At 48.9% G+C, this 27,536-nt stretch overlaps 1 protein-coding gene across 6 annotated transcripts in view; it reads right to left on the bottom strand.

Annotated features, from left to right (window-relative positions):
* Window positions 1–27,536, bottom strand: part of dgkza (diacylglycerol kinase, zeta a) — a 663,976-nt gene that overhangs the window by 472,810 nt on the left and 163,630 nt on the right. For 3 of the 6 annotated variants that reach the window (XM_072518861.1, XM_072518862.1, XM_072518863.1), the window contains exon 1: window positions 6,041–6,168. The exons of 2 other annotated variants lie outside the window; for them this stretch is intronic. In XM_072518861.1, coding sequence (XP_072374962.1) covers window positions 6,041–6,088 — 48 coding nt within the window. In that variant the 5' untranslated portion in view covers window positions 6,089–6,168. Of the gene's footprint in view, window positions 1–6,040; window positions 6,170–27,536 lie in introns of those variants that run through there. One more of the 6 variants, XM_072518864.1, reaches the window with a different exon arrangement.

Genomic DNA, 27,536 nt, shown 5'->3' with positions numbered 1-27,536 from the left:
TGACCTCATCCTCACCAATCTGCCTGCATCCGTCCATGACCGTATCGGTAAAAGTGACCAACGTACAGTCCTTCTGGAGGCAAAGTCCCTTCTTTGCATTGAGGATAACCTCCAACGTGTTGTGTGGCACGACCACCATACTAATTGGGGTGGACTTCAAACAAATCTAGCTAATCAAGACTGGGCATCCATGGGGCGCTGTGGGCCATTAGCAGCAGAATTGTATTCAACCACAATGTGCAAGCTCACAATCTGGCATACCTCCCACTACCATTATCATCAAGCCAGGAGATCAACCCTGGTTCAATGAAGAGGGCAGGAGAGCATGCCAGGAGCAACACCCGGCAGACTGAAAAATGAGGTGTTAACCTGGTGAAGCTACAACACAGGACTACTTGTGAGCCAAACAGCATAAGCAGTAAGTAATAGACAGAGCTGAGCGAGTCCACAATGAACGCGTCAGATCTAAGCTCTGTAGTCCTGCCACACCCAGCTGTGAATGGTGATAGGCAATTAAACAACTCACTGGAGGAGGAGGCTCCACAAATATCCCCATCCTCAATGATGGAGGAGCTCAGAACATATCTGCAAAAGACGAGGCTGAGGCATTCGCAAAAATCTTCAGCCAGAAGTGTCGAGTGGATGATCCATCTCGGTCTCCTCCAGATGTCCCCAGCATCACAGATGTCAGTCTTCAGCCAATACATTCACTCCACGTGATATTAAGAAAAGGCTGAAGACACTAGATACTGCAAAGGCTGTGGGCCCTGACAATATCCCGGCAACAGTACTGAAGACGTATGCTCCAGAACTGGCTGCACCCCTGGCCAAGCGGTTCCAGTACAGCTACAACACTAGCATCTACCCGGCAATGTGGGAAATTGCCGAGATGTATCCTTTACATAAGAAACCGGACAAACCCAAACCAGCCAATTAACGCCCTATCAGACTGCTATCCATCATCAGCAAAGTGATGGAAGGAGTCATCAGTAGTGCTATCATGGGGCACTTACTCAGCAATAATCTGCTCACGGGTGCTCGGTTTGGGTTCCGCCAGGGTCACTCAGCTGCTGGCCTCATTACAGCCTTGGTTCAAACATGGACAGAAGAGCTGAATGCCAGAGGTGAGGTGAGAGTAACTGCCCTTGACATCAAGGCAGCATTTGACCGAGCGTGACATCAAGTAGCACTAGCAAAATCGGAGTCAATGGGTATCAGAGGGAAAATCCTCCGCTGGTTGGAGTCATACCTGGCACAAAGCAAGATGGTTGTGGTGGCTGGAGATCAATCATCTCAGCTCTAGAACATCACTGCAGAAGTTCCTCCGGGTAGTGTCCTAGGCCCAACCATTTTCAGCTGCTTCATCAATTACCTCCCTTCCATCATAAGGTCAGAAGTGTGGATGTTTGCGGATGACTGCACAATGTTCAGAATCATTCGCGACTCCTTAGATAATGAAGCAGTCCATGTCCAAATGCAGGACGATATCCAGGCTTGGGCTGACAAGTGGCAAGTTACATTCATGCCAGGCAATGGCCATTTCCGACAAGAGAGGATCTAACCATCGCTCCATGACATTCAATGACATTACCATTGCAGAACCCCCACAATCAACATGCTGGGGGTTACCATTGATCAGAAACTGAACTGGATTAGCCACATTAACACTGTGGCTACCAGGGCAGGTCAAAGGCTAGGAATTCTAAGGGGTTTAACTCACCAGCTGAAGCCCAAAGGCCTGTCCACCATCTACAAGTCAGGAGTTCAAGGGAACACTCTCCACTTGTCTGGATGAGTGCAGCTCCAACAACACTCAAGAAGCTCAACACCATCCAGGATAAAGCAGCCCACATGATTTCTCCATCTTCCACAAACATTTAAACCCTCCAGCAACGACAGTGGCAGCCATGTGCACCATCTACAAGATGCACTTCAGTAACTCCCCAAGGTTCCTTAGACAACACCTTCCAAACCCACGACCACTACCATCTGGAAGGACAAGTGCAGCATATACCTGAGAACCCCACCACCTGGAGGTTCCCCTCCAAGTCAATCACCACCCTGACTTGGAAATATATTGCCTTTCCTTCGCTGTCGCTGAGGCTACAGTGGGTGCACCTACACCTCAAGGACTGATACAGTTCAAGAAGGCAGCTCACCAGCACCTTCTGTAGGGCAACTAGGCATGGGCAATAAATGCTGGCCTAACCAGCGACTCCCATATCCTGTAGAACCATCTGGCAATGATCTTAAATCATGGGGAAAGCTAATGCCCCCAACGGAGGCAAGTTCAGAGGCTGTGGGCGGAGGGAGGGGTTGTGCGATTGGGTGGGAGGGTGCTAGTTGGAGATCCTTCCTCCCTCTGATTAGGTCTAGGGTGGGAAGGCTTGTGGTCTTCCCACCTGGACGCAACCTGAGGTCCTTCAGGGCCTCATCGCATTGCTGCTGGTATTCAGTGAATGGCCAGGAGAGGGTTCACCTTCCAGAACGACTTCCTAGCAAACACGGTCAGATTTGCCTAACGCCTTCTAGAGACACCCTCCCATTCAAAGGCACTCGGTATCCAATTCACTGACATCAGAAATTGGATGGCTTTCAAGAAGCCATGATCCAGCCCAATTTCTATCGGCCCCCGTCCTCCCCCATCCCACCCCACAAGTCAGCACCCCCTCTCCATGGTTATCTCATCGCAATCCCCTGACCTCTCTCATGGGGAACCATCGCCAATCATCTAGAGTAGGTGCCAATGCAATACAAGACTGGTCACCACTCCCAGTGGCACTACCAGTACTGCAGCTCTCCGCGATGGGATTTCCACCCTGCCCTGGGCTGAATTCAGTGGGAGACCCAATGCTATCCAGGCAAGTGCCTGACTACCCCAGAATAGTGCCGGGCTTCCCGTGGAAAGGCGATGTGGAGCGCTCTCACTGATTCTCTAATCATTGGGAAGGACACACATTGCCGCCATAAGTGAGAATGGTGAGACGAGGGAACTTTCCACGCTGCGCTGGCGATGGATGAAATTCCTTGCTCAAGGACATTCATGGGGAATTATGACAGGAAATCAGCTGACCAAGCGGGTGATATATTAAATGGGCTCTCTACAGAGGAGCAACAGCGGTAAACTGAACACTGCAGGAATAAAATGCTTGCATTCATACCGCAGGACATACCAAAGCATTTCACAGCCAATCTGAAGTAGAGGAAACTTGGCAGCAATGTGCACACAGCAAGATCCCACATATAACAATATGATAATGAACAAATGCTCTGCTTAACTGAAGTTGGTTAAGGGATAAATATTGACCAGTGCAGCAGGCCGAATCTCCCCCCCCCCCACCCCACTCCCCCCACCCCTCCCCGCCCCCCCTCCGCTTTTCTTCATTAGATCAATATAAATGTCCATCTGAGGGGGTCAATTGAGGCCTTGGTTTTAACGTCTCAGCCACAAAGAGGACAGTCCCTCTGACAGGGAGTACTGAGCCTAAAGTTTATACTCTTCTCTGAACTGAGAGTACAAGACATCATTAAAGTTGGAAAGGATGAAAGAGAAGATAGTTTACAAAAAAAAAGGAAGCAGAGGTTAGCTCACTTGTAATAATGATACTAATCTTTATTAGTGTCACATGTAGGCTTACATTAACACTGCAATGAAGTGTACTTGGCTTTTAAAAGGCTGAAACTTATTAGGGGAGGAGATCTGAGAGAAAGATAGTAATGTGAGGAATTGTACAGGCTTAGAGATGAGTGATGAGTCCAAATTTCAACACAGTGAGGAAGAGGAGGATGGGAGGGAAAGGGAAGACACTGAAGAAAGAGCCACAGAACAGAAAAAACAAGATAACAACTCACTTCAAGTCATCAGAACAGATAAAAGAGACAACATATTCTCTGCCACAGAAGACTCACTAGATTTATACAAATGGAAAGTGGCATCACACAGCAACCGGATTTCTGCTTGGAGCCATTCGCCATACCCAAAGCCTCTACCAGTCAGACCGTGCGCTCTGCCTGTGACCCTGCACTGTGCCAGAGGCTCTGTACCACTTGGTGATTGTGCCATCAGCATGGGCTCATCACAGAATATGTCATGGCAAATGCGGTTACATTACAGTTCAAACAACGGCCAACAAATCGTATAAAATCATAAGCAGTTGGTCAGTGGCCCGGCTGACGGGGGGGATTCTAAATCCACTCTCCAGACAGACAGAAAAAGCTGATCAGATATGGAGTGGGAGAACTAGAATCTTGTGACGTACAGTGCAGAGGCATCAGCCCGTACCAGCCTCCCCGAACAGGTGCTGGAATGTGGCGACTAGGGGCTTTTCACAGTAACTTCATTTGAAGCCTATTTTCTGACAATAAGCGATTTTCATTTCATTTCAAAACACATCAGAACTTTGAGAAACACAAAGTGCTCAGTAGCAAGGAGCACAGTACAGGCAAGAGCAGGAGTGTTGGCAAAAGGTAACCTGCTGAAATTCAGAACCAGCATGATTGTTCCTGTTGGCACTGGGGGAGGAGGTGAGCCCACATTAACACAAAGACCAATCATCAGTTGTTTGGAGGCCACATGTTTCCCCATTGCACAGCCTCTAGGTGGGAAGTAGTTGCTGTGTAAATGGCTTTGCAAGCAGACAGCACACAGAGCCCTTGCTGCACGGAAGGAGGAGGAGATCGCTTTTGCGGGACAGAGGAAAGTGTATTTGTTCGTCTTGAATTTTTCACCGTGCATTCCTTGCCAAGTATATGGCATGTAAAATGCATGACCTTTTTACCCAGTATTGTGCGTACAATTCCACCTCGAGGGTAATCAAATATCATTGCCACATGCACTTATTCTAGGGGAATTTGACTTCACTTTTAGCTTTTAAATTCTGTCAGCAAATTGACAATCTTGCATAATGTTCGGTATCTTAAACATTATATTAATGCTGGCTTTAATTTGAAACACTCCAGCATTTCTGCTCAAATGATTAGTTTACTATTTAAACAGCAGGGAAAGGAATGCAAAATTTCCACGCCCACACTTTCACTGTTAAAAACAAACATACACATTCACACACACCAAGCAACTAAATAGGACATTGCAGACGTAAATATACTCATTTCAAATGAAGGAATCTTGTGCTCCAATTGCATTTTTTTCTCTCTCCATTTACTCCCCACGAAAGGTGCTAACACGCTTAGTGCGGTTTAATTATCAGGAGCAATGATTGCCTTTCTGGTACCTAGCCCTAGTATAAATGGCTTGTGGCTATTTGACCGTGGGAGGGCTTATCACCTCTTCCAGAAGTGTTTGAAGCTGAGTATTCATGAGCGTGAACCCCAGAGTTTCCCCTCTCCTCTCCAATCCCAATTGTAACCCTTCTGAGGCCACTTTGGGATGTCAGCAGCATGGTGTGGATGGCGTGCAGGGAACAAGGGGAAGTTTGGACTTGATAGATGCCTGATCTGTCGCAAACTGACGGGAGAAATTCAGGTTAAATCAATGCTGCCAAACACTGACACCTTTCTCCCTGTCACTGCAACGTAGGAGGGTGGATTGGGTGTGAGATCCTAGCTCGAGCGCACGCTGACCGGCTGAAAAAGGTGGGATAGAGCCAGGCAGTAGAAGTCCTGGGACCTATCCCCCTCATTCCTTGTAGGGTTGTAATGAAAGACTTATGACTAGTGACCATTTTCTCAAAACTCTCGACTCGAACGTCAGGAAGTATTTGTGCCAATTACTCAATTCTATTAAACTCAGACAGCTTTACCCACTTAAGCTAGCACTTAAAAACTTTGTGGGGGTTGGGAGGGGGGGGGGGAAAGAGAAGAGGGAAAAGGCGTTGACATGCAAGGATTCCACTTAAGACCATCAAGCACTACCAGGAGTTCAGTTTTTAAGCTTTGGAGTGAGAAAGAATAAAATGCAAGAGCACAAATGAAAGCTGCTTCACCTCGAGCAGGGGAGTCACTTAGCAATGAAAACAAAATAACCCAGCTTACTTACTCTATCACATTAACAACAGAAAAAACAAAGTATTTGAAATACGACCTGTGAGGCTGCACAAGAGTTTGGCTCCAGCCAATAATCCTTTAGCATACACTCACTGACTGCTCCGAGGGCAAAGCCGAGGTGGGCGGGGAGGTGGTTCTGGCTGTGTCTCCTCGAGGGAAACTGTGAAACACTGCTATCTCAGCTGAATAAGTGCACTTCCTTTACTGAGCTGTTGCTGCTCTCTCTCTCTCTCTCTGGGTTGGTTTCCAACTGCAGTCTGACAAGCAGAGTTCAGCTATCTATTTTCCCCATTGCCACAGCAACCAAGAAGGGCAATCCCAAACTCATGAATCAGAAACTATCGTCCCCTTCCTCATTCCCACAGCAGTGTGTACACACAGGGGTTTACTGTAAAGATACACTGATTGGACTGTGTGCCTGACATGGAATGTATATGGTAAATATGGAAAGAATACTGCAACTGTGGTGAGGTGACTCGGAGTGGAAAATGCTGGATGAACAGAGGTTGAATTCTACTGCACTCCTTGCAATATTCCATTTGAAATATTTTTGGAATGTATTTAGATGCATTTTATGAATAAAGTATATTTTGGGGAAAATATTCACATTGGCCACAGCTTTCCACTGTTTGTAATGCCTATGTTAAAACATCATTTATTTTCATAGTTTGGCTTTCAAAAACTAAACTTTCAATATTGATATTCAGGTTGACACAATGGGCAGATGAAAAATGGAGGCTCCAATAAGCACAAATTTAAACTTCAGGGCCAGCGAAAGCAGCTCGGACATCACAGCAGTGAAGCAGGGAAGACATTGGTTTGGTGGTATTGTCACTGGACTAGTAATCCAGGAGACCCGGGCACCATGGTGGCGCAGTGGTTAGCATTGCTGCCTCACGGCACCGAGGTCCCAGATTCGATCTCGGCTCTGGGTTACTGACAGTGTGGAGTTTGCACATTCTCCTCGTGTTTGGGTGGGTGTCACCCCCACAACCCAAAGATGTGCAGGGTAGGTGGATTGGCCACACTAAATTGTCCCTTAATTGGAAAAAATGAATTGGGTACTCTAAATTTATACTAAAAAGAAAGTAATCCAGAGACCCAGGGCAATGCTTTGGGGACATAGGCTCAAATCCCACCAGGACAGATGGTGGAATTTGAATTCAATAAAAATTTGGAATTAAAAGTCTAATAGCCACCATCAAACCATTGTTGATGGTCGTTAAAAACCCATCTGGTTCACTTCCTTCCTTCAGGGAAGTAAATCTGTCATCCTTGCCTGGTCTGGCCTATGTGACTCCAAACCATCAGCAATATGGTTGACTCTTAAATGCCCTCAGGGATGGGCAACAAATGCTGACCCAGTCAGCGACATCCACATCCCATGAACACATTTTTTAAAAAGCAGCTATGTCCAACCAACATCCAAGCAGCAATCACCACTTTGGGCTGAGGTGATGTCAATGTGCTACAACTGGCCTCAGCACCTCTCATCTACAACAGTGGGTATCATTCTGGCTCCCACTCCAAAGGTTGCTTGCAAGATTACCCGCTGTACACAGAATCAGGCCCAGCTGTGATGGCAACCCTGGTCAACGAGCTCCCGGGAATGCGATGGGCGTTAGAGAATGACCGTATCCCGAACAGGAGCAGAGAGGATGGCAGGGGAGGAAACTGAAATTTTGGCCACAGAATGGGTGCATCACTGCTGCCTCACTGCAATACATGAAACAACTGAGACAATGGATACCAAAAAAACGCAGGAAGTACTCGTGCGTGTGCGTGTGTGCGCGCGACACAGTGTTGCACGACAGACAACCCAAGTGCTTTCAGCCAGAGTAAGCAAAAGTAAATGACTTGTAATTATACAGAACCTTTCATGACCCAAAGCAGCTGCAGCCGGTGAAGTACTTTTGAAGCTTAGTCACTGTTGTAACGTATGGAACTGAGCTATGGAGAGGGGTTTATTTTATATCAGGGCAGTTAATACATTTCCAACAGTTCACAAAAAGTGGGAACTTTACTGAGGCCAGTGGACAAATTCAGTCCTGTGCTTGCATCTACATGGCACAAGTCAGGAGTGTGATGAAACACTCTCCACATGGCTGGTTGAGTGTAGCTCCAATAATACTTTAAGTTCAACATCATCCAGGACTGATTGGTACTCCTCCCACAAATAATTACTCCACTACCACCAACGCACAATAGCAGCGGTGTGTACCATCTACAAGGTACACTGCAGGAACTCATCAAGTTCAGCACCTTCCAAACCCATGACCGCTTAGCTAGAAGGACAAGGGCAGCAGATACCCGGAAACACCACCACCAAGTCAGTCACCATCCTGACTTGGAAATATACCGCTGTTCCTTCACTGTTGCAGAGGCACAACATCCTGGAACTCCCTCCCGAACTGAACTGTGGATGTACCGACACCACATGAACTGCAGCAGTTCAAGAAGGCAGTTCACCATCACCTTCCCAAGGACAATTAGCTATGGGCAATAAACTCTGGCCTAACCTGTGACACCCACATCCCATGAACAAATATCAAAACTAAAAGGAATGCAATGAAACACAGCTGAGCTCGAGTTTAATTTGGCTTCAGATTCTCCGTAGGCGGAATCTTCTCCGATAACATTTCACTGAGTAGCTTTCAGAGGCCGCCTGGCTTAGATGATTCTCTTGAGAATAACCAGCAGTCTTTCAATTACCCGAGTGTTTGCTTGGAAACATGGAGATTGCATGCAATAGGAGCACAAATGGTTTCAATCACAACCATTTTCTATTGCAATAAAACAGGAGACTACAGCAACAGCAGACCAATGGTCAAACAATAACTTGCATTTCTATGTAAATGTCACCACAATCCCAGAGGACCATAGGCTGCTCTCCCCTTTGGTGGTGATTTAACTGGGGAGTCACCACTCTTCAGGCGAGGGACATGGTTGAGAAGGCGGGGACTTCATGAATAACCCGTTCAGCATAATGTAAGGGTCCAAGGAGCGTCACAGGAATTTAAAAAAATAATCAATTCAGAGTACCCAATTCATTTTTTCCAATTTTTTCCAATTAAGGGGCAATTTAGCGTGGCCAATCCACCTAGCTGGCACATCTTTGCGTTATGGGTACAAAACCCACGCAAACACGGGGAGAATGTACAAACTGCACACGGACAGCGACCCAGAGCCGGGATCGAATCTGGGACCTCGACGCTGTGATACAGCAGTGCTAACCACTGTGCCACCATGCTGCCAAGCATCACAAACAAAATGTGGCAAGTTGTATGAAGTGTCTTCTAGGAGGAGAGCAAAGTAGTGAGGCGAAAGGGAGAACTGCAAAGCTTAGAGCCTCTCGAGCTGTAACAGCTGCCAAAGGACCTCAGAGGGTTGTAATAATAATATTATAATAATTTTTATTAGTGTCACAAGTAGGCTTACATTAACACTACAATGAAGTTACTGTGAAAATTGCTACATTCCAGCACCTGTTCGGGTACACTCGGAGAATTCAGAATGTGCAATTCACCAACCTGCACGTCTTTGGACTGTGGGAGGAAACCGGAGCATCCGGAGGAAACCCACGCAGACACGGGGAGAACGTGCAGACTCTGTGCAGACAGCGGCCCAAGCAGGAATCGAACCCGGGTCCCTGGCGCCTGTGAAGCAACAGTGCTAACCACTGTGCTACTACGCAGCCCATGCCGCGTACAGCTAGAGGCTACAGTGATCAGGAGAGGCAAGGCCATGGATGGACCTGGAGTACAGATGAGGAAGGCGTAGGCGCTCCACATTTAACACCAAGCACAATCAGTCAGCGTCTGAAATAGAAAAGCTGGCAGAATTACAGGCCATGGGGTTCAAAAACATTTACTCATGGTCCTCCTTTTGGATGCTCACTGCACACTTTTCACTCTTCACAGTCTGTGCTTCCAAAAAAAAAGTATTTGCATTTATATAGTCTTTCTTAACCTCAGAAAATTCCTTGCAGCTCACAACCAATTAAGCCACCTGAGAGAGGTCATTGCCCTGGCTGGGGAATCTAGAACATGATGTGATCACAACCTCAGGATAGGATAAGCAGTTGATCGTTTGGGACTGAGATGAGGAGAAATGTCTTAATTCAAGAGGCTCTTGAATCTTTGGAAAAACGCTACCCCAGGGGAGCTGTGGATGCTCCATCATTGAGTCTCTCGGGGAATCAAGAGGTTTGGGGAGGAGGCAGGAGAGTACAGTTAAGGCAGAAGATCAGTCATAAAAAGACTGATTGGAAGACCAGACACGGGAGGCCGCATAGTCTATTCTTGCTCATATCTCTTTCGTAGCGTCCTTTTGAAATCTAGTCACTGTTGCAATGAGAGAAATACAGAAGGACAGCCATCAGCAGGAAAATAGACCCCAACAAGGGACCAGCACCTTGAAGAGGTGGGGATCATTTGGAGAGGGGGGGGGGGGGGGAAGAGAGATGAAGGCAGTAATTGGGGAAGGTGAGAATTAGGAAAACAAATGTGAATGAGGTCAGGAGAACCTGAAGTCAAAAGTGAAAAGAATACTTCTTGCTCGTTTACATTTCAGACTTCTGCATGACAGATTGAGATATTAATTCTATATTATAAACAGAGCTTACAGTATCTTAGTAACAGAGTATGCTCAGAGGAGAAGAATAAATCTCATTTGGAGCCATTTGCCAATAGTGAACAATGTTAATACCCTCTTGTGACGATCATCACTCAGCAAGTACACACAGCTCAATAGCTGGAAGTGGTGGAGCAGTAGAACAAATAAAAGCAAAATGTTGTGGATGCTGGAAATCCAAAATAAAATCTGGAAATGCTGGATAAACTCAGGTCTGGCAGCATCTGTGGAGAGAAGAAAAATCTGGAGGGACCAGGAGAATGAAGGGCGATTTTAGCCATTGTGTTGAGGCATGAGCTGAGTCGGATGATGTTTATGGAGATGGAAGTCAGTGATTTTAGTATTGACGTGATTACATAGTGGGGAAAGTCATCTCAGGGTTAAATATGGCACCAAGTAGTGAATGGTCTAGTTCGATCTTGTCAGAGTGAGGTAAACATTGCAGCTGCTTGCGCTGTCTCCTTTATTCCCCAAGCTGACATCTGACCTCATCCAACTGCAAAGCATTTTTGGCATTTCGTGTGAACAATATTTTGTTTTGCAAGTTCTGCAGGAGAGTCTTATGGGCTCGAAATATTAACTCACTTTCTTTCTCCACAGATGCTGCCAGACTTGGAGTTTTTCCAGCTGTTTTTTTTAAAAAAACGTAATCACTGGATTGCAAACAAAAATTCTTCACACTAAATGGTGTGGTATTATCAGGTATTGCAGTACCCGAGAGGCTGTAGACCATTGGGTAAACCTAGGAGTTTACCATTGGTTGTTTGGTATGTAGCTCCGCCCTGACAGGCGGGGTATAAGAACCAGTGCTGTCCCAGCAGCCCTCATTCTGTACCGAAGCTGCTGGGGAACAGATCTAGTCTATTAAAGCCTTCAGTTATGATATAACGTTGTCTTCAAGTCTAATTGATCGTGCATCCATTTAATAGACTAGTCTTGAGCTGAAAGAATGGATCTCCGAATCAAGCCGGAGTGTCTACAACTCAGCCCCCATGCGGAGAACTCAGCGGCAATATTTAAGCACTGGCTGGCGTGTTTTAAAGGCTACCGGAGGCACACCCTCAGGAGAACAGAAACTGCATCTCCTGCACTCGAGTGTAAGCCCTGGAATCTTCAACCTCATAGAGGACGCGGAGGACTACGATGCTGCGATCGAACTGTTAAAAGGACATTATATCCACCCTGTAAACCAGGTCTACACACGTCACCTGCTCGCAACTAGATGGCAAAGCCCCGGGGAATCGCTGGAGGACTTCTACCGTGCGCTACTGGTGCTGGGCAGAAACTGTGGCTGCCCGCAAGTTTCGGGCAGTGAGCACACAGAACTTCTAATCCGGGATGCCTTCGTAGCAGGTATGAGCTCCTCAGAGATCTGCCAAAGACTCTTAGAAAAGGACACCCTGGGACTGAGAGAGGCACGGGCCCTGGCAGGGTCCATGGATGTTGCCTCCAGAAACGCGCAGTCCTATGCGCCCGACCCCGCGGCGGCCCCCTGGGCTGCGTGGCATCCCGCAGCAGCAGCCCCACTGACCTTCCCAGTGTCCCCGCAGGCCTGCGCTGTAAGATGGCCCGCTAACTCCATCGGGCCCCGCTGTTTCTTCTGTGGGCAGGCGAAGCATCCCCGCACGCGCTGCCTGGCCCGCGCCTCCACCTGCAAAGGGTGCGGCAAGAAGGGCCATTTTGTGCGGGTCTGCCAAGCACGAGCCGTGGCCGCGGTCTCCAGCGACTCCGGACCGCCGCGGCAATCTTCCCCTCGGGCCCCAGGCGGCCAGCATTCACCGCCACCCCCCCTATCCTAGGGCCACGTCCGACACACGGGCGCGGCCATCTTGCCCCTCGGACACCACGCTGGACGGATGGGTCATTTTGTCCATCCCCACCGCCATTTTGTCCATCCCCGACCACCATGTGCGATCAATGGGAGACGCCATCTTGGATGGGGCCCCAGGTCCCCAGCACAGCCGACTACACGCTGCCCGATCACAACCCGCAACTGCGCCATCTGGCCTCGGTGACGCTGGACCAAAATCAACCTCGGACACTCGCAACGGCAATGACGACAGTGTTCATCAATGGCCACGAGACGTTTTGCCTGATCGACTCTTGGAGCACGGAGAGCTTTATACACCCCGACACGGTAAGGCGCTGTTCACTTGTTACCCACCCTGTAAACCAAAGAATCTCCCTGGCCTCCGGGTCACACTTGGTGGAGATAAAGGGGTTCTGCCTAGCAGACCTCACTGTCCAAGGCAGGAGATTCAACAATTTCCACCTTTATGTCCTGCCACACCTCTACTCGGCTACACTCCTGGGGTTGGACTTCCAATGTAACTTGCAAAGCCTGACCTTCAAATTCAGTGGCCCTATACTGCCCCCCCCCCTTACTGTCTGCGGCCTCGTGACCCTTAAGGTCGACCCGCCTTCCGTTTGCGAACCTCACCCCGGATTGCAAACCCCTCTCCACCAGGAGCAGACGGTACAATGCCCAGGACCGGACCTTCATCAGGTCAGAGGTCCAAAGGGGTAATTGAGGCCAGTAACAGCCCCTGGAAAGCTCAAGTAGTGGTGGTGAAGACCGGGGAGAAACATAGGATGGTCATTGACTACAGTCAGACCATCAACAGGTTTACGCAGCTGGATGTGTACCCTCTCCCCCGCATATCCGACCTGGTGAACAGGATCGCGCAATACAAGGGGCACGAATCTCCGCTCCCGCGCCGGTTTGGAGAATCGACTGGCACACCATTTTTCCCTGCGACGCCGGTCCGACGCCCTCCCGCGTTGCACCCAAGCGGCGGGAATGGCCCCGTCGAGTTCTGCATGGCGCAGGCCGGAGAATTGCCTGGGACACCCAAAATGGCGATTCTCCGCTACACCCGCTATTCTCCGGCCCGGATGGGCCGAGCAGCCTGCCCAAAGCGATGGCTTCCCGCCGGCGCCATCCGCACTTGGTCGCTGCCGGCGGGAACAGCGCGGGAACGCTGGGGGGGTTCTTTCATCAGGGTTGCACTCAAAAGGGGTCTGGCCCGCGATCGGTGCCCACCGATCAGCGGGCCGGCCTCTCTGAAGGAGGACCTACTTTCCTCCGAGCCTCTCAAGATCCATCAGACATCTCCTTGCGGGGCGGCCTCGGGGAGGACAGCAACCACGCATGCGCGGGTGACACCAGTTAGGCGGCGGATGACGCGCTGCTTTACCGACACGCGCGCCACCCCCCCCCCCCCCCCCCCCTAGTTTCTCGCGGCCCCGATCCTCGCCCATTTTCGGGCCCTGAATCGGTCGAGATCGGGGCCGTTTCGCCCCGTCGTGAATCTCGACGCCGTTCACGACGGTGTGAGCACTTAGTCGCGGGAGCGGAGAATCACACCCAAGGTCTTCGCCACGGTGGATCTCAAGTCCGTTTACCATCAGCTATCCCTCCGCACTAGTGACCGCAAGTACACTGCCTTCGAAGCAGATGGGCGGCTCTACCAATTTTTAAGGGTTCCCTTTCGTGTCACTAATGGGGTCTCGGTCTTCCAACGAGAGTTGGAGCGAATGGTTGACCGATACGGCTTATGCGCAACGTTCCCATATCTGGATAACATCACCATCTGCGGCCGTGACCAGCAGGACCACGACACCAACCTCTGGAAATTTCTCCAGACCGCGAAAATCCTTAACTTAACGTATAATAAGGATAAATGCGTATTTAGCACCGACCGCCTAGCCATCCTCGGCTACGTAGTGCGAAATGGAGTTATAGGCCCGACCCTGAACGCATGCGCCCCCTTATGGAATTCCCCCTCCCTCACTGCCCCATGGCCCTGAAGCGCTGCCTCGGGTTTTTCAGGTTTACGCCCAGTGGGTCCCTAACTATGCAGACAAAGCCCGACCCCTAATCCAGTCCACAACCTTCCCCCTGTCGACGGAGGCCCGCCAGGCCCTCAGCCGCATCAAAGCAGACATTGCAAAGGCCACGATGCGCGCCATCGACGAGTCCCTCCCCTTCCAGGTCGAGAGCGATGCGTCCGACGTAGCTCTGGCAGCCACCCTCAACCAAGCGGGCAGACCCGTGGCCTTCTTCTACCGTACCCTCCATGCTTCAGAAACACAGCCTTGAATAGATTCAATGACCGAGCCTCCATTTTCTCTGGGGAAGAGAATTCCACAGATTTCTGAGATGAAATTCCGCCTCATCTCCATCTTCAATGGGTCACTATTTTGAAACTGAGCCCCCTAGTTCTATATTCCCCCACAAGAGGAAACATCTGCTCAGCATTTATTCCTTCAAGCGCCCTCACAATCTTTTTTTTTTTTAAATTTTTTTATTCTCCTCCCGTACCCAGCCTCCCCGAACAGGCGCCGGAATGTGGCGACTAGGGGCTTTTCACAGTAACTTCATTGAAGCCTACTCGTGGCAATAAGCGATTTTCATTTTCATTTCTCACATTTTCTCCCAAATTTACACCCAATAATCGGTAACGAATGTAATGTCAATCCCCATGTCAATAACAACAATCCCATCCTCCCACCAAACCCCAGACATTAGCCCGCATGCTAACATAAACAAATGACAAAAAGGAATCAGGAATCACCCATAGTCACCATTAACACATACAGTCCCCCTCCCCCCCCCCCCCCCCCCCAGCTCTCCCCGCCCCCAACTCCCCCCTAATGTTCGATGTGATTCAATTCTCGAAAGTGCATAATGAACAACGCCCCCTCCATCCTTCCTCTCAGTTCAAATTTGACCTTTTCAAGCATTGAGAATTCCAGCAGGTCCCCCCGCCATGCCAGGGCACAGGGTGGAGAGGTTGATTTCCAGCCTAACAGGATCCGCATTCGGGCGATCAACGATGCGAAGGCTACAACATCTGCCTCCGCACCCGTTTCCAATCACGGCTGGTCCGACAGCCCGAATATAGCCTCCTGAGGGCCCGGGTCCAGTTTCACGTGCACCACTTTAGAGATTACCCTAAACACCTCCTTCCAGTAATCCTCCAGTTTTGGACAGGACCAAAACATATGAACATGGTTGGCGGGGCCTCCCCCGTAATGTTCACACACATCTTCTACCCCTTCAAAGCATCGGCTCATCCTCGCCCTTGTAAGGTCCGCTCTGTACACCACTTTCAGCTGTATCAGCCCCAACCTCGCACACGAGGTGGAGGCGTTCACACTCCGGAGCACCTCACACCAGACCCCCTCCTCCATACCCTCTCCCAACTCTTCCTCCCACTTTAAGCGCCCTCACAATCTTATGCTTCAATAAGATCCTTCATCGTTCTTCTAAACTCCAATTAGTATAGGTCCAACCTGTTCAACTTTTCCTCAAAATAAATCCCTCATCCCAGGAATCAGTCTGGACTCAGACCCCAAGACAAATTCTCTCGTCCCACACAAAGAACATCGAAGAATCTACAATTCGAGGCGAGCAAGCCATTTGCTTATCAGGGAAAACACAGGAAGAATTTTGAGCATATCACAGAACTTGGGAATTGTTACAGAGCACATTTAGTCAATTGTGTCTGCCCCGGCTATACAAATAAAAAATTGATTGGCCCTGCTTTCTCCGTAATGCTGTGCCTTCTGCCATTTCAGATAAGTCTAATTCCCTTTTGAATGCTTCAATTGAACCTGCTTCCAGCACATCCTCAGGGCAGTGCATTCCAGAGTAGAACTACTCACGGCGTGAAAACGTTTTTCCTCGTACCGCTTTCGCTTGATTTGCAAATGACTATCTGTGGTCTCTGGTTCTCAATCTTTTCACGAGTCCCCCCCCATCTGCTCTGTCCGGATCAGTTATGACTTATTTTTTAATAAATTTAGTGTACCCAATTATTTTTTTCAATTAAGGGGCAATTTAGCGTTGCCAATCCACGTACCCTGCACATTTTTGGGTTGTGGGTGCAAAACTCATGCAAACACGGGGAGAATGTGCAAATTCCACACAGACAGTGACCCAGAGCCAAGATCGAATCTGGGACCTCGGCGCCGTGAGGCAGCAGGGCTAACCCACTGTGCCACCGTGTTGCCCATCAATTATGATTTGAATACCTCTATCAAACTCCTCTCAGTCCCCTTTTCTCCGAGGAAAACAGTCCAAATCTATTTTTGTAACTGAAGCTCATCCCTGGAATCATTCTCATGAATTATTTTTGAACTTTCTCCAATGCCTTCGCATTCTTCCTAAAGTGTGGCACCCAGAAATGAACGCAATACTCCAGCTGAGGTTGAGCGAGTGCCAAAGTGCAGCAAGACTATTAACCTGATTCCTTCTGCTGAGTGCGTTCATGGCTTGTGACACTGCAGCACTGAGCTTCCTTTTCATGCCATGAGGACACAGTCTCTCTTTCCCGAGTTAAATTTAGATCTAAGCTGCTTCTGATAGTATGGTCACAGCATGTCTCAGATAGCAAGGGGCTACTTGGCTTGGAAACAACATGAGAGACCAACTTAATGTATAGCTGGCACACTAGCTGTATATGTATATGTGTAATATATAGAGACAATTCAAAACCATAAAATACTGACATACATGAAATCCCTACCCATAAAACAGAGAATCCTACATACAACCATACACCAACTAAGTCACATTCTATCCTTGTTCCAATATTCAATACCCTATTGTATAATATATGACTGGTATTCTGTAGTTTGTTGTGCATTAGAATGGGTATACCATCCCATAATACAGTATATACAAATATTCTATTGAGGGAATGTATAAAGAGGAACATTGAATTCTGGTTATTGTATCAAATATTCTATCCCACATAATCTAATATAAACAAACTTTCTAATGCCTATAATAGAGCACGTATAGGTCACTTAATCCCTGTAATAATAACATGAATAAACTATTCTATCCCTCTTGAAGTAATTAATGTCAGAGAAAAAGTATTGGAGAAACGTGAGGAACTAAAACCAAACAAATTCCCAGGATCCGATGTCTTCCATCCCCTAAATGAGGTAAAGGCAAATTGAGTGAACGCACTGTTTATCATTTTCCAAAATTCCTTAAGAGTCTAGAACAGTTTCAGCAGTTTGGAAGTTGTCATACCTCTGTTCACAAAAGGAGGTCAAGAGAGAATTGGGAACTATGGGGCCAGTTAGCCTGACATCAATAGCTAGAACAATGCTGGAATCTATTTTTAAAAAGTCAAAATAATTCACTTTTTAAAATAAATTTAGAGTACCCAATTCTTTTTTTCCAGTTAAGGGGCAATTTAGCATGGCCACTTCACCTACCCTACACATCTTTGGGTTGTGGGGGTGAGACCCATGCAGGCACGGTGAGAATGCGAAAACTCAACAAGGACAGTAACCTGGGGCCCGGATTGAACCCGGGTCCTCGGCGGCGTGAGGCAACAATGCTAACCACTGCTCCACCGTGCTGCCCTAATTCACTTGGAAAATTGTAGCATGGTTGGGCAGCGTCAACATAGTTGCACAAAAGGGAGATAGTACTTGGCAAATTTATTTGAGTTGCTTGAGGGCATAATTAGTAGAGTAGATCAAGGGGATGAAGGTAGATGTGATATACTTGGATTTCTAAAAGATATTCGGTAAAATGCGACATAACAGGTTAATACACAAGATAAGGGATTATGGAGTTGGTAGGATATATTAGCACAAATGGAGATTAGTTAATGTACAGGAAATGGAGAGCAAGAGTAAATGGTAATGGCAGGCTTTAATTGTTACTCAATAGAATGCAGGAAAAACATATTCCACTATAAGGAAAAAAACAACCTGAAAACTAGCCAGACTCTATGGATGAATAAAGGCTTAAAGGAACAACTGAAGTTTAGGGATGACAAAAAGACAAATTTAAGACAAAAAGAGAATCTATGAAATTAAAATCAAGGAACATGAAACACAATAGCAAAACATTTTAGCGGCACATCAATAAAACAAAAGGTTAGGATGGAAATAGTACCATATAACCAAACTTGAAAAGGATTAAGGCTCGGTCCAGGTGGAGTTTTAAAATAATCCAGAAAAGAGTTACCAGAGGCAGTGCTACACATATTTAACAAGTGAATTGTAGAGCACATACCTCCGCCAAGTTGTATTGACTCAACATTATTACAATTACGAAATCTTCCTCGAGGGCATTTCCCTGCATGATTGTTGCTCTATAACTACAAAACTGAAAAAAAAACTTTCTAACCAAGAGCTTCCATCTCACTGTGGAGGCTTCAGGCCAATCCACATCCAACAACCTGCCCGGAAACACGGCTTGCATTTTGCCAGCTGTGATAAATTGTCCCACAGCAGCCAAGACAATCCACAACATTCTAAATAAAACAACCCTCAGCATTCAACAACAAAAAAAAGAGTCAACTTGGCCTATCTCCCAAAAGGATCTGGATCCACATCCTTGCCAAAATCTAACTGGTTCTTGCTTGGGACATACCTTGTGAATCAGGTTTCATTGAAAACATCCATTAGTTTGAGATATATTGTTTACAAATAAACAGGCAAAAAAATTATTTATGCCCACCTTCAGTGCTGGAAGTAACAATGTGTTACAAAAGGATGCAGTGCCAGAGGACTGGCAGACAGCTAACATATTTCCTATATTTAAGGGGACATAACGTTTCCAGGGAATTACAAACCGGTAAACAGCTTAATATTGGTGGTAGGTGAATAAATGGAATACCTAGTAAAGGAGAGAATAGAAGAACATCTGTAAATTAAAAATATAACAATAAATAGTCAACATGGACTTCAAAAGGGAAAATCTTACCTGACCAACTTTACTGATTTCTTTGAGGAGGTAACAGAGTAGACAATAGTAATACGGGAGATGTACTTTATCTGTATTTTCAAAAGGCCTTCAATAAGGTTCCCAGAATAGGCTAATGAATAAGATCAGAGAATGCAGGGCTGGTTTAGCTCAGTGGGCTAGACAGTTGGTTTGTGATGCAGAACAAGGCCAGCAGCGCGGGTTCAATTCCCATATCAGCTGAGAATTCTAAATTCTACCATGTGTACCTGAACAGGTGCTAGAATATGGCGACTAGGGGGTTTTCACAGTAACTTCACTGTGAACAGGCGCCAGAATATGGCGACTAGGGGCTTTTCACAGTAACTTCATTACAATGTTAATGTAAGCCTACTTGTGACAATAAAGGATCTTTATCTTTAATGTGGAGTCAGGGGACAAAGTAACGGAATGGATTGCTCACTGAGACTTTGATGGCAGTCAAACAAGGAACACAATGTTAGCTTGTAGCTGCAGCAAGAAATTAGCAAAGTAACTGGCATGTTGGCCTTTATTACGAGGGTATTGGAGTACAAGAACAAGGTAGTCATGTCACAATTGTACAGGGTTTTGGCGAGGCCACAGCTGGAACAGTGTGCATAGTTTTAGTCCCCGTAATTAAGGAAGAATATACTCCTGCTGCAGGCAATACAGCGAAGGTTCACTCGATTGGTTCCTGGAATGAGGCGGATGTCCGGCAATGAGAGGCCATGTACACTGGGCCTATGCCCTCCGGAGTTCAGAAGAATGAGAGGTTATCTCATTGAAACATAGAAGATTCTGAAGGGGATTTGCAGGTAGAATCATATTTCCCCTGACTGGGGAATTCAGAATATGGGGTCAAATCCTCAAGGAATAGGAATGGGGTCAATTACTTAGGATTGAGACGATGAGAAATTTCTTCACTCACAAGGTTATGAATCTTTGGAATTCTCCACCTCAGAGAGGGTTATGTGTGCTCCATCGTTGAGTTTGGGTTGGATTCTTCTACCCCACCTGCGGTCAGATCACCACGGGTGGGAAGCGAACCATGCAAGGTCCATTGACTTTGGGCGGAAATTTCCGGTCGCTGGGTGGGTGCAGCTAGAGAACCCCACCCTATATTTAAGGCTGGGATAGATCAGCGAATGAAGTGATATGGGGAACGGCAGTAAAGTGGATCCGAATTGAAAATCAGCCATTTTCGGAAAAAATGGCAGAACAGGCTCGAAGAACCATATGGTCGACTGCTACGTTTTTCCATTCTGTGTGTTGCTGTCGGAGAACAGTAATATCCAGAGAGGATGATGGTAAAACATGAAACCGAATGTGGCCATGGTAGCTTCAACATTTGACTCCAGTTGCTGGAGCTGTTCAGCGTAAGAGCTGCAGGTCAAATCTGGCAGGTCATTCATTTTTAGCTACCTTTTGGCTCAGTGGTAGCATTTCTGCCCGTTAGGGCTGCTGGTTTTGAACCAAGCACCCCAGGCAGTTTCAACGAGAAGTCTCTGCTGCTGATCCCTGCTCGATCATCCCATTTTACCAGTCCAACAATTTTGCTTCTTGATGCTCCCCCCCGCATCTTGAACACTCAACCAACATTAAACCTTTTCTTGCACATCCCCTCAAATATCTGTTTGATTGTGCATTGCACATCCATTCGACAAGGTGGGCCCTTTAAATGTTTCTGCGCATGATTTAGAGCGGCCAGCTTGTACACAGACTATGGGAACATGGAGTTAGTGCACAGGCTCCCTGGCGACATACCCCCGGACACAGAAATCAAATCATTGCTCCTGCTACTGGACTCAATATCTAAGCATACCGTCATGCTCTCAGATATCTCTAATTACTGATACTGATGCAAATATCCGCAACACTCCCCGAGACCCCGCAAATAGGGGCTACACTCCCCGAGACCCCACAAATAGGACCAACACTCCCCAAGACCCCACAAATAGGGGCAGCACTCCCAGAGACCCCACAAATAGGGGCAACACTCCCCGAGACCCCACAAATAGGGGCAACACTCCCAGAGACTCCACAAATAGGGGCAACACTCCCAGAGACTCCACAAATAGGGGCAACACTCCCAGAGACTCCACAAATAGGGGCAACACTCCCAGAGACTCCACAAATAGGGGCAACACTCCCAGAGACCCCACAAATAGGGGCAACACTCCCAGAGACCCCACAAATAGGGGCAACACTCCCCGAGACCCACAAATACTGGCACACGCCCTGTGTCCTAAAGTTTGAAATACAACAGCAGTCAGCTGAAGGAACAGCACAATGTTTTGCTGCAAATTATTTTGATTAGTTCAGAACAACCGAAATAATGACCTCATAAATCAGCAAATTAATAGATTTGTTGTATTTGGCTTACTTCTGATGACTTCTCAATCCTACACCTTGTGAGACCATGTGAAATGTGACTCGGCCATTTAAAACCCACAGTGTGCAGCAGGCATTCGTACCACGAAGAGAATTACTTGCTGACTACAAGATAGCTGGCATTCTGCTGCTAAATGCGGTGTTATTTACCATTCGTAATCAGGATGTGGTGGGGAGTGAATATGTCCAGGGTGAATTGTTCTGTCGATGGACTAATAAAGACAATGAATATAGACGCACATTAACACAGACACAACATGCTCAGAGAAATGAGCATTCCTAAGATGGCCCTTTACACCAGTATTTGAATATGACTGTCTGCTGCTGATCCAAGTGCCAGATATCATTAGAAAGCCAGGCTTTCTGAATGGCACCTTCAACAAGCTGCCTCTGGTTGTCATGGTTTTGCTGGGATGAGATGGAGGGGGAGGGGGGGTGGTTTAGGTCTACAGCTCTGGATGCAGATTACAGGATTCTTTACTTCTCTCCCGTATTCAGCCAGGTAATGATGCAGGAAAGGCCAGGCGAGTGGCAGCCCACGTGGCCCATTGTGCCACACACGGAGACACGCTGTTTTCCTTTCACCAGTTAATTACATTACTTTCTCCTCTTTGTCAGTGGTGTGTTTGTGTATATTGAAAAGCTCCCAGGCCAGCTCCCTCCAACCTCTTCTGTTTTTCCACCTTGCATAATGTTTGCTAGCCAGGTGCTGACAGCAGACTGTGAACTCACCAAGGTTTTCTCATTCATTTTAAAAACCAAAATGTCAGAGGATTCTTTCAAGGTAAGATGGCGATGGTTTAACAAAGGAACCCCTCATGCTCCAACTTTATAATAATGAATGAAATGAAAATCGCTTATTGCACAAGTAGGCTTCAAAGGAAGTTACTGTGAAAAGCCCCTGCTCTCACCTAGTCAACAGCCAGTACGTTCAAGCCCTGCTGCACATCGTCCAGACTGACGACTCAATGCTGGGGTGCTGCACTGTCAGAGGTACCACCATCCTGGTGAGCAGTTATACACCGAAGGCCCACCTGCCTCTCAGGCGGTTTAAAAGATGTGACGGTACTATTTTAAAGAAGAGCAGGGGATTTCTCCCCAGTGCCCTGGCCAGTATTTATTCCTCAACCAACACCTGGAAACAAATTATCTGGTCATTATCAGAGTGCTGTTTGTGGAAGGTGGCTGTGCACAAATTAACTAATTTCCTACGTTATAACGGTGACTGCATTTAAATGGACTTAATTTGGTGTAAAGTGCTTTGAGAGCGCACAGAAGGCATTTTGTAAATGCAAATTTAAGATATATATGCGTGTGTTTTATATATACATATATATAAATATATATATATATATATATACACATACATACACATAATAACATGTGATAATATAACAACACGCGAAGCCAGCAGTGCGGGTTCAATTCCTGTACCAGCTGAGGTTATTCATGAAGGCCCCGCCTTCTCCACCTTGCTCCTCGCCCGAGGTGTGGTGATCCTCAGGTTAAATCACCACCAGTCAGCTCTCCTCCTCAAAGCGGAAAGGTTATCTGGGACTATGGCGCCTTTACCTTTTACCTTAATACATAGTATGTATGTGTCATATATATATATATATATATATATTTATATATATATTAGAAGTAAACCGTGGTTTTAATCAGCTTAGAACTGAGCCTGCCTGTGACCGGTACAACACTGTAGGCGGCCCCGGTCAACAGCTCTAATACTTCCTGTAAAGGGGGTGGAGCCATGGGCAGAGCCCATACATGCCCCAACATATCCCCTGGGGTGAAGCCACACAATAGCCCATAGGTAGAGCCCACAGGGTTAATAACATAACACCGTGCACTGGTGAATTATCAGTAATTATACATTCACCACATTCACCCCCTATTTAAAAATGAAGTCCGGCGGGGGTGATGGGCTCATAGATTCAGTAGGTCCGGTGCCCGGATCGTACGTTGCGACCGCCGAAGCACTGGTGTTGCAGCCGCTTTGGTGGCTGTGGAAGTGGGTCCGGAGCAGGCACAGGGGTGGACTCTGGGAGCGGCTCTTGCGGAGCTTCATTCCGGTGGACCGGTGCGGCGGGTGGGAGGGAGTGCGGGAACCATATAGGGGTGGGGGCGCTGAACATGGGAGGTTGGACGGGACATAGTGTGGGGGATGCAGTGATGGGAGTGGTGTTGGAGCCTGCGGGCGCCAGGTCCCGGAGGGAGACGGTATCTTGCCGGCCATCGGGGTGTTCGACGTACGCATAGTGTGGGTTGGAGTGCAGGAGCTGGACCCTCTCTACCAGGGGGTCGGTCTTATGGTTCCGAACATGTTTTCAGAGGAGGACTGGACCTGGTGTCATCAGCCAGGGCGGAAGCGAGGCCCGAGGTAGCTCCCCTAGGGAAAACAAACAAACGGTCATGAGGAGTCTGGTTTGTGGCCGTGCAAAGGAGGGACCCAATAGAATGGAGTGCATTGGGGAGGACCTCCTGCCAGTGAGAAACTGGGAGATTCCTGGACCGCAGGGTCAGTAGGACGGTCTTCCAGACCGTAGCGTTCTCCCTCTCCACCTGTCCATTTCCCTTGGGGTCACAACTGGTAATCCTGCTCGAGGCGAAGCCCTTACTGAGCAGGTACTGACGCAGTTCGTCGCTCATGAACGACGAGCCCCTGTCGCAGTGGACATAACTGGGGAAACCAAACAGGGTGAAGACACTATGCAGGGCTTTAATGACAGTGGGGGTGGTCCTATCAGGGCAGGGGATGGCAAACGGGAAGCGGGAGAACTCATCTATGATGTTAAGGAAGTACATGTTGCGGTTATTGGAGGGGCCCTTTGAAATCGATAGAGGCGTTCAAAGGGCCGGGATGCCTTTACCAGGTGGGCCTTATCCGGTCGGTAGAAGTGCGGTTTACACTCCGCACAGATCTGGCAGTCTCTCGTTATAGCTCTGACCTCCTCGGTGGAGTAGGGCAGGTTGCGGGCCTTGATGTAATGGGCGCGCCGGGTGACCCCCGGGGTGGCAGAGGTCATCGTGGATAGCCCGTAGTCGGTCATCATAGATTATCATAGAATTTACAGTGCAGAAGGAGGCCATTCGGCCCGAGTCTGCACCAGCTCTTGGAAAGAGCATCCTACTCAAGGTCAACACCTCCCCCCATATCCCCATAACCCAGTAACCCCACCCAACACTAAGGGCAATTTTTCATGGCCAATCCACCTAACCTGCACATCTTTGGACTGTGGGAGGAAATCGGAGCACCCGGAGGAAACCCACGCGCACACGGGGAGGATGTGCAGACTCCGCACAGACAGTGACCCAAGCCGGAATCGAACCTGGGACCCTGGAGCTGTGAAGCAATTGTGCGATCCGCAATGCTACTGTGCTGCCCCTCATCTTGCGCGCTGGTGCATGTGCTGCGGGACAGGGCATCTGGGGGCTCGTTGAGCTTCGCAGGACGATATACTATATCGTAATTATAGGTGGAGAGTTTGATTCTCCACCTCAAGATCTTATCATTCTTGATCTTGCCCCGCTGCGTATTGTTAAACATGAAGGCAACCAATCGTTGGTCGGTGACGAGGGTAAACCTCCTACCAGCGAGGTAGTGCCTCCAGTGCCGCACAGCTTCCACGATGGCTTGGGCTTCTTTTTCGACCAAGGAGTGTCGAATTTCGGAGGTGGTGAGGGTGCGTGAAAAAAACGCTACCGGTCTGCCTGCTTGGTTGAGGGTGGCGGCGAGAGCGATCTCTGAGGCGTCGCTCTCCAACTGGAAGGGGGCAGACTCGTCCACCGCGCGCATTGCAGCTTTGGCGATGTCCGCCTTGATGCAGTTGAAGGCATGGCGAGCCTCGGCTGCCAGCGGAAAGAGGGTGGCCTTAAAAAGTGGGCGGGCTTTGTCCGCATACTGGGGGACCCACTGGGCGTAATAGGAGAAAAATCCAAAGCACCTCTTCAGGGCCGGGGGGCAGTGAGGGAGACGGAATTGGAGGAGAGGGCGCATATGGTCAGGGTCGGGCCTTAGGACCCCGATTTCCACGACGTAGCCGAGGATGGCTAGCCTGGTTGTGCGGAAAACACATTTCTCCTTGTTGTAGGTGAGGTTGAGTTTTTGAGCGGTTTGGAGGAATTGGTGGAGGTTGGCGTCGTGGTCCTGCTGATCATGGCCGCAGATGGTGACATTGTCTAAGTACGGAAACGTGGCCCGCAGCCCGTACTGGTCCACCATTCGGTCCATCGCTCGTTGGAACACCGAAACCCCATTCGTGATGCCAAAGGGGACCCGGAGGAAATGGAAAAGGCGGCTGTCTGCCTCAAATGCGGTGCAGTTCCGGTCCTCCAGGCGGATTGGGAGCTGGTGGTATGCAGGCTTCAGATCCACCGTGGAGAACACGCCGTAGTGCGCGATCTGATTTACCATGGCTGCAATCCGGGGAAGAGGGTACGCATCGAGTTGGGTAAAGCGGTTAATGGTCTGGCTGTAATCAACCACCATCTGGAACTTTTCCCCGGTCTTGATGACCACCACCCGAGCTCTCCAGGGGCTATTGCTGGTCTCTATGATCCCCTCCCACAAGAGACACTGGACCTCGGACCTAACTGTCTTGCATGCTATACCGCCTGCATCTGGTGGCTACTGGCTTGCAATCAGCGGTGAGGTTTGCGAAGGGGGGGGGGGGGGGTCGGTTTTTAGGGTCGCGAGGCTGCATATGGTGAGCGGGGGCAGGGGCCCCCAGAACTTAAGAGATAGGCTCCTGAGGTTGCACTGAAAATCGAGTCCTAAGAGGAGAGGAGCGCAGAGGTCTGGGAGCACATATAGTTGAAAATTAGCGTACTCAGCGCCCTGGATCGCTAGGGTTCCAGTAGTGCACCCTTGGATTTGCACCGAGTGCGACCCAGAGGAGAGGGATATGGTTTGTTGCGTCGGGAATATTGGGAGCGAGCAGCGTCTTACCATGTCTCTGTGCTCCCGGAGTCGAAAAGGCAAGGTGTCTCGTACCCGTTAACCCGGACGGCCATCATGGAGCTCCGGAGGTGCTTAGGTCGCGACTGGTCCAGGGTGATCGCGCTGAGGTGTGGGTAGCCAGTGGCGTGATCGGAGGTGCTGGGGCGGCCCCGCAATTGCTGTCCGTGTAGGTCGTACGCGTCGAGCAGCGTAGCAGATGGCGGCTAAGATGGCGGCCCCCGTTGGTCGAGCGTGGCGGGCCGTGAGGATGATGGCATCCAAGATGGCGGCCCCCATGGATCGCACGTGGCCGGCCGCGTGGGGGAGGATGGCCAAGATGGTGGCCCCCATGAGTCGCACATGTTATGCCGAGGCGGAGTCGGCAGACCCGCTGCCACCTTGCGGGGTCTGCGGGCCTGAGAGTCTGAGGATCGGGTCTGTGAGTTACAGAGTTCTTAGACCTGGCCAGGCAGGCCTTGGCGAAATGTCCTTTTCGCCCGCAGCTGCTGCAGTTCGCGTTGCGGGCCGGGCAGTGCAGTCGGGGGTGTTGGGACTGGCCGCAAAAGTAGCAGGGTAGCCCCACATGATGGGTGGGCAGCCGCGCGGCACAGGCCTGGGGTAGTCTCGGGTCGGGGGCCTTTTCGCCCGCAGCTGCTGCAGTTCGCGTTGCGGGCCGGGCAGTGCAGTCGGGGTGTTGGGACTGGCCGCAAAAGTAGCAGGGTATCCCCCCATGATGGGCGGGCAGCCGCGCGGCACGGGCCTGGGGTAGTCTCGGGTCGGGGGCCCACGAGGGGGTCGCGTGATCGGCCGGGAACGCAGTAAGGCTCT

The sequence above is a fragment of the Scyliorhinus torazame genome, chromosome 10 (genome assembly GCF_047496885.1).
Source record: "Scyliorhinus torazame isolate Kashiwa2021f chromosome 10, sScyTor2.1, whole genome shotgun sequence".
Lineage (NCBI taxonomy): Eukaryota > Metazoa > Chordata > Chondrichthyes > Carcharhiniformes > Scyliorhinidae > Scyliorhinus > Scyliorhinus torazame.
The sequence above is the reverse complement of the archived record's forward strand: the minus strand, read 5'-3'. Positions and strand labels throughout refer to the sequence as shown.